Genomic DNA, 7457 nt, shown 5'->3' with positions numbered 1-7457 from the left:
AAATTCCCACCGGCCTCTTTCCTCGCCGGCAATCCTCCTCCTCCCCCTCTCCGCCCTCTCCAGTCACCCTAATCCCGAAACCTCCCTCGCCGCCGCGCTGCTGCAGATACCCACCCCCGCCGGCCACCATGATGCACATGACCTTCTACTGGGGTAAGTCTGCCACGATCCTCTTCGATGGCTGGCGCACGGCCACGTGGACCGGGTACCTCCTCTCCCTCGTCGCGCTGCTCCTCGCCGCCGCCTTCTACCAGTACCTCGAGGCCTTCCGGATCCGCGTCAAGCTCGCCGCGGGCGGCTCCAAGACGGCCTCCTCCATCCCGCCACCCGCCAGCTCCGACGACGCTCGGGCGCCGCTCCTCGCGCCCGCCTTCTTCGCCGCTGCCGGGCGCTGGCCGGCGCGGGTGGCGGTGGCGACGCTATTCGGGGTCAACTCCGCCCTGGGCTACCTCCTCATGCTCGCCGTCATGTCGTTCAACGGCGGCGTGTTCGTCGCCGTCGTCGTGGGGCTCGCCACCGGGTACCTCGCGTTCCGCAGCAGCGACGGGGAGGATCTTGTCGTCGTTGACAACCCCTGCGCCTGCGCGTAAGGGGATGGAGCTCGCCGGCTTGCCCCGGGTTTGGCTTCTTGTTGTTCTTGTATAACAAGTATAACAATAAGATTATTATGTACAATTTCAATTGTGGATCGGAGGATTCGCAATGTTTGTGTGTTGTTTGGGGGAATTGTAGAGTAAAGAATCAGAAAAGTTGCTTCTTTCTTTCAACATGATGAATTGATGCCTTTGTGAACGGAGAATGGGGGAGAATGGTCCCTTTGCCGGTTAATTGAGATCAAAATAAGCAATAATAACCTGAAGAACGGACATAATTATTTTGTTCGCGTTGCGACTATCCAAGAAACAGAAAGGCCCTTGCCATCTGCAGGAAGCAAAGCCACACCTGTTGGAAGAATTTGAAGCTTAGCTTGGCATAGGGGGAGCTTACATCCGATCATTGGAAAGAGAATGCTTTTCCTTTCTTGCCCTAGACCTACCTGTCCCTAGGACTGTGAGGACAGAAAAGGAAGAAGAGACGGGGAAGCCGTTGTTTCTGGTCCGTGTAAATGTCCTCTATTGTTTCATTTTGCTTCTGTTCATTGCCATGTTTGCTTGCTTGTTGGTGGATAACTTGGTGAAATGGTGAAGGTCCGAAAGGCCAGTGAATATGTAGCAGATTTGTTCAGAAACCAAACTAAAATTCAACATTTTCTTGTATAGAACCGCAGGGAAGATGACTTCCTGATTGCTGTATGCCGTGTGCTGTATGAACTATCCTTGTTGGATTGCACCACTTGACTTTTTCTTGTCCTCCGTTATATTCTCTCACTGGCTTGTCCAAGAACCTTTTCTGGTTGAGGATTTGAGGGTAATGAAACTTTTGTCTTGAAACGAGATTACACAGATCAAGGCAAAACACTGTATGTTGTTAAGAACCTTGACAAGTTTGACAGGATCTGAAAGGGATTATTTGTATTTTGCTGCTTAAACCGGAGGTCTCATTTGTAGGTTAAACATCAGTGCCGGCACGAATATTAATTGGCGGCGTTGCTCCAGATATCACAACAAATCCGTCTAGTGCCACTTCTGCCTCTTTCCATCAAAAAGAACTTCTGCTCATGCTATTCCCCCCTGAGCATGTCACTTCTAAGTGTCCTCAGTTATGCCATAATATTGTAATGTGCACTGATGGCATTGCCTTTTGTCCCAAACCGAACCATGCTCTCCAACCTCCTGGTCACCTGTGGCACAGTCCAGATTGCATATAACTTCTCATAAATTGCGGAAAAGAGGAAATATCATGCCATTGCTTTTCTTTAGTTCCAATTTGACCCAGAATTCATGTTGAGCGTGACCACCATTCACGTCCTCACGCATGTTTGTTTCCATTTCTGATGCAGGAGAATGAACCTCTTTCGTCAAAAATATTTCGCTTCTTGTGAACGCACTGTGATGATATGATCCTGACACACAAACTTCATTGCAATACGAGGTGATGGCGGAAAGAAAATTAGGGAACAAAAAGATGAGCTCATGTGACCAGGCTTTCTCGGCCTTGAGACCACAATTGGGCTTCGGACAAAGCCAGTGTACAAAGACTGGGCTCTATGTCCGTCCTGGCATGAGCTCAATTCAGATGAGAAATCTATCTTCTATTATCCTAGTAATCGAAAAAAATGGTTCATCTCTCACACACCTTTCATTGTCAGATTGGTTCTTTGCCTTTCACCTATTTAGGATTGCCTCTTGGTCTTACTAAACCTAGAGTTGAGAATTTCTTGCCTTTAGTTCAAAGGATAGAAAGGAGATTGATCAATACATCTAAATACCTGGGACAGGCAGGAAAATTGGAAATGGTTAACTCAATTCTCTCCTCTCTACCTACCTTTTATATGTGTACCTTAAAACTTTCAGTGATAGTAATGAAACAAATTGATAGCTATAGAAAGCACTGTCTTTGGAGGGGTTCAAATGTGAACTCTAAGAAACCATCTCTTGCTACGTGTAAAATGGTATGTAGGCCAAAGTTAGAAGGATGTCTTGGTGTGATTAAACTAGCTACTCAAAATGAAGCCCTGCTGCTCAAATCCTTGAATAAGTTCTTTAACAGGACAGATCTTTCTTGGGTCAATCTTCTTTAACAAAATTACTATAGTTAGGGCCAGCTCCCGGGAGTCCAGAAAAAAGGATTCTTTCTAGTGGAGAGACATCATTAAACTATTGGAAAAGTACAAAAGTATTGCAACAGCTTGTATTGGTGATGGAAAATCGGTCTTTCTTTGGCATGATATGTGTGTAGGGATCTTACCTGTTCATCAATGGCCAAATTTGTTCTTCTTCTCAATGAGACCAAGTATCACGTGGAATATTGTGAGAGAACTTCCTAATCTGTCCAAGATTTTCCAACTTCCTCTGTCTGTCATAGCTTTCCAGCAATTTCAGGAGATGGAAAGTATGCTCAGTGAAAAAAACTTAACTAACGCTACTGACGTGCGGACATATATTTGGGGATCTCCTCATTTCTCATCTTCTAAAGCTTATAAAGTTTTCATGGGACATGCTACAATTCATCCAATCTTTCGCTGGCTCTGTCCCTCCTCATGTCAAATGAAACACAAGGTTTTTTTTCTAGTTTCTTCTCAAAGATAGACTGAATACAAAGGGTCTTCTCGGGAGGAAAAACATGGAGCTAGAATCCTACTCTTGTGATGTATGCATTCTTTAGAGAGAAGAAACTTTGGATCACTTATTCCTTTGATGTAATTTTGCCCGTGCTTGATGGGCTTCCATTGGTCTTCGGATGTCAAGAACTATGATGCCGCTGTAAATTTTTAGAAGTTTTAGAAGGCAGATGGCTATTCCTTTCTTCATGGAGGTGATCATTCTGATGACTTGGAGTATATGGACAGTGAGAAATGATTGGATATTCAATGATATTGATCCCACGGTCATGGTCTGCAGATCAAAATTTGTGCATGAAATTTCCTTGGTGGTTCATCGTGCGAAGAAGACTTCTTGTGTATTGTGGAATGGATAGATTCCTTGTAATCCTTTTTTCTTCTTTCCTTTTTCATTTGTTGTTGTTCTTCTTTTCTTTGTTTGTTTCTCTTTGTACTTTATTTCCGATTTTACACACACACACGCACACGCACACGCACACGCACACGCACACGCACACACACACGCACACGCACATGCACACGCACACGCACACAGATATATAATCAGTAGGGGAGTTCTCCTCCAGTTCTTAAAAAAAAAGGGTCTCCACCATTACTAAGGCTTAGGAAACCTTCCTTCTTGAGGCTTAGAAAATACTATGTTAATGGTAGAAAACCTATGCTCTTTAATTTTATTGAACCATCAATTTTACTAAAATTTGTTGTTCTTTACTTTTTTATTCTGATTAAATTGTTGTTTTATATCGAGTTTCCCTCTATAAGTAGCATAAAGCAAGCGCAGCTCTACTAAAAATTGGATGTTCTAGAATGCAGCTGATTCATGAATGAATTTACTAAGCGTTTTTTATACTACCTCCGTTCTCAAATAGATGTTATTTTAGGAATTTGATTTTGTTCTTAAATAGATATCGTTTTAGATTTTCAAAGTGATATTTTTACTAGAGTACCCATATTAAAAGCTATCGAAAAATGGAGTTTCAAGTCAATGAGTGTGGTGGATTGATGGTTTATGTGACATTGATTGAATGTTGGAGAAATCGGGAGGGACAAACATATCATGTATAAAAAAATTTATTGCAAACTTGTTCTATATGCTGAAGTCTAACATGGATTATCACTACCGGCTCTAGAACCAATTGTGATGAATTATCATTGCCGGTTCCAGAACAGACAGTGATTGTACATATCACTGCCAGTTCACAACACGAACCAACCGTGATATAAGCTATCATTGTCGATTCTTGATCTTACTCCGTTCGGTTTGTATACTTATCACTGCCGGTTCCAACTACGAACCGGTAGTTATACTGTATCCAGGATAAAAAAAATTAAGCATTAATAGTGATACTTAAATGAGATCAGTATTACTAATTACCATATTAATAGAGTTCATATTATACTAATTACACCAAAAGCTACCATCATGCATACAACAGTGCGCAAAACCCTAAACCATATGCAAAAACCCTAATGCGTGCGTCGACTATCCCTAAGCTAGTTAGCTACCCATGGTTGGGATGATACTCGACTCACGAATGGAAGTCGCCATCCTTGTCCTTGTCCTCCTCGTCGCCATCGCCATCATCGTGGGAGTCGTCATCAGCGTCATCGCCATCATTGAGGTCCTCCTCGTCCTCATCCTTGTCCTCCTCCAAGCTCATCCGTGCCTTCTTAGCATTCAGCTCATTGATGAAGAGATCCCACACCTCATCGTCCGATAGGGGATCCCGACAAAACACCGTAGATCAAGGAGGTCAGGGCGCCTTGTTCGTGATCTGTTCGATGGGTCCTCTTCCTCCCTAGACGAGGTCGTAGGTGTGGGAGGTGTCCTTAGAGAAGGGATGGAGGCGGCAGTGGAAGGCGGCGTTGGGTGAGAGTGAGAGTGCGTAGGCGCACGCGCGCGCGCGCGCGAGAGAGAGAGAGAGAGAGAGAGAGAGAGAGAGAGAGAGAGAGAGAGAGAGAGAGAGAGCAACATTTAAAGTCGTTGGGAGAGGCCCAGCAGCTGGGCACGTGAAGCCGAGCAGCCGCGTGCGTGAAGACATACGGATTTTTAAGTATCACTGCCAGTTAGTAAACACAATAAATAGTAATAGTCATTATCACTGCTGGTTATAAAAAAACACCTTTTGATGAGCTAATATCACTGCTAGCTTGTAACAAGAACTGATAGTGATGTAATCATCGTCGGTTCCTATTAATAACCGACAGAGTTAACCACTATCACTGCCGATTCTTGCTGGCTCGACTTTTTTTGTGTGGCTGAAGCTTCCGAATTGCTAGTTATTTTTAAACTGGCAGTGAAGAGGATGAGCGGATGACCCTTTTATGATAGTGTCCAGTGAAGTTGAGATTCAATCTTAGACATCAATCATAGATTGAACAGCTCTTAGAGTGAAATCATGCAGTGACTTCATAGGGTGAAGTCAGAGGATGCTGATCCTTCGTGTGCAGCACATTCAATTCTACTTCCTCGCATGTAACCAAGACCATCATTCATGCATGTGTTCACCGTAGGGCGATGCGTGCGACTATGCTGTAGAATTCAACTTGCTATGTCATTGCACCAAGTGCCTTGATGCCAAGAACCCATTGATGGGCCTTGCCATTACTACTACAGTCTATACTCTATAGTCACTCCTTGTTCCCTAGGATGATTCTTTGCCTGAAATGGTCCCATGAAGTCGCAAGTTGCAACCGAAGGCGGCACAGAGTATAATTCATGGCAAAAGAGGAGGAGGCTATGGAGTCATCCTCGGCTAGCATAGCTTGTGTCCATTGCTTGAGGAGTAGCTAACAAAGGTGACACATCTGTAGCGAACATGGTCTTTTTAGGGCATGTATGTGATTTTGGTGATTAATAACAACATAGTCAATAGGACTAACATGTTTGTCAAGTATATACTTTAGTAGGTCTCATTAATGCAATACATGAAGAAGCCACTGAAGTGAAACTCAAATTTTTTGAATTGGACGAGTTCAGAAAAGATTGTACTCACCGGATGGTCCGGTGCTCAGTAAAATGTACACACCAGAGTATTCTTGGCTTAGAAGACAAAATTGAAGGATACAATTTCATTGAAATAATGTTGTACTGTTTTGATAAACTTGCTGACCTTTTTCATTTGAAACGGTTGAGTCAAGAATGGCAACAAGGGACATATTTCTCGCTGAAGGTTCGTCACCAACTGTAAATCAACAAGGTCAATCGGTTGACACTTTTCTAGAAAGATCGTATGAGGTAAAATTTCTAATGAATGTGTGACAAATTTGTTTTGCTTTGAGGTTCAGAAATATTGTTTCACTTTGTAGCTTCAATGCAATGTTTCTGTATGAGTTGCAGCTTGCATGCTCTTTTTAATTATTTCTAGCCTTTCAACCAGCTTGCTTGATAATGACTCGATCATGCTGATTTATGTTTTTGAAGGGCCACGACTAAGAGGAAAACCTTGGAGAGAAACTGGTCGATGATGAACGCTACATGAAAAAAGTCATTAATGACATGTGATAACCGGCATTAGTGATGGGTCCTGCACCCGTCACTCTTATCGTGTCACTAATGATAGGTCATTAGTGTCGGGTGATGACCCATCACTAATGACTGAATATTAGTGACGGGTCATAACCGTGACTTGTCACTAATGTTCAGTCATTAATGACAGGTCGTAATCGTGCTCCGTCACTATTGACTGAACATTAGTGACGTGTTATAATCTTGACCCGTCACTAATGACCGATGAGTATTTTTCATATTTTTGGACACAAAAAAGTCAAAAAAAAATATTTTTTCAACCGAGCCATCCCAATGCAGGTCCATCCTATATGCCTCATAAGACACATTTTTTCACATTATTTTCAAGTTTGTGTTCCATGGGAATCAAATCCATGACCTTCTCCTCGCGTGTGTAGCCACCTTACCACCTCTGTTATCATGTAGTTGTGATAGAAACTGGATATTTTATCCTTTTAACCTTCTTTGCCGAAGGTTATTAATGACACGTCATAATCATGACCCATCACTAATGACTAATTTTGCCAAATTTTGTTGAGGGTTATAATTTGATAGGTGATGCGAAGTGCATTCGGTAAAACGAGCATAATTTTTGCATACAGACTCCTTCCCAAGGCACATCAAATGACTGGCTGAGCTTTTATAAGCAGAGATTTTCCTTTCCAGCCATCTATTGTAGAGTAAGAGAGCGATCCTTCTTAGTTGATCCTGGTGTCTACTTCCCCTCCA

The 7457-nt window shown here is 43.0% G+C and overlaps 1 protein-coding gene across 1 annotated transcript; it reads left to right on the top strand.

Annotated features, from left to right (window-relative positions):
* Window positions 1-792, top strand: LOC133901161 (copper transporter 5.1). Its single transcript, XM_062342434.1, has one exon. It carries the CDS (start codon window positions 129-131, stop codon window positions 588-590), a length of 462 nt encoding a protein of 153 aa, XP_062198418.1. The 5' UTR covers window positions 1-128; the 3' UTR covers window positions 591-792.
* The last annotated feature ends 6665 nt before the right edge of the window (window positions 793-7457 follow it).

Source organism: Phragmites australis, chromosome 20 (genome assembly GCF_958298935.1).
Source record: "Phragmites australis chromosome 20, lpPhrAust1.1, whole genome shotgun sequence".
Classification (NCBI taxonomy): Eukaryota; Viridiplantae; Streptophyta; class Magnoliopsida; order Poales; family Poaceae; genus Phragmites; species Phragmites australis.
This window is presented reverse-complemented; position numbering and strand designations above follow the sequence as displayed.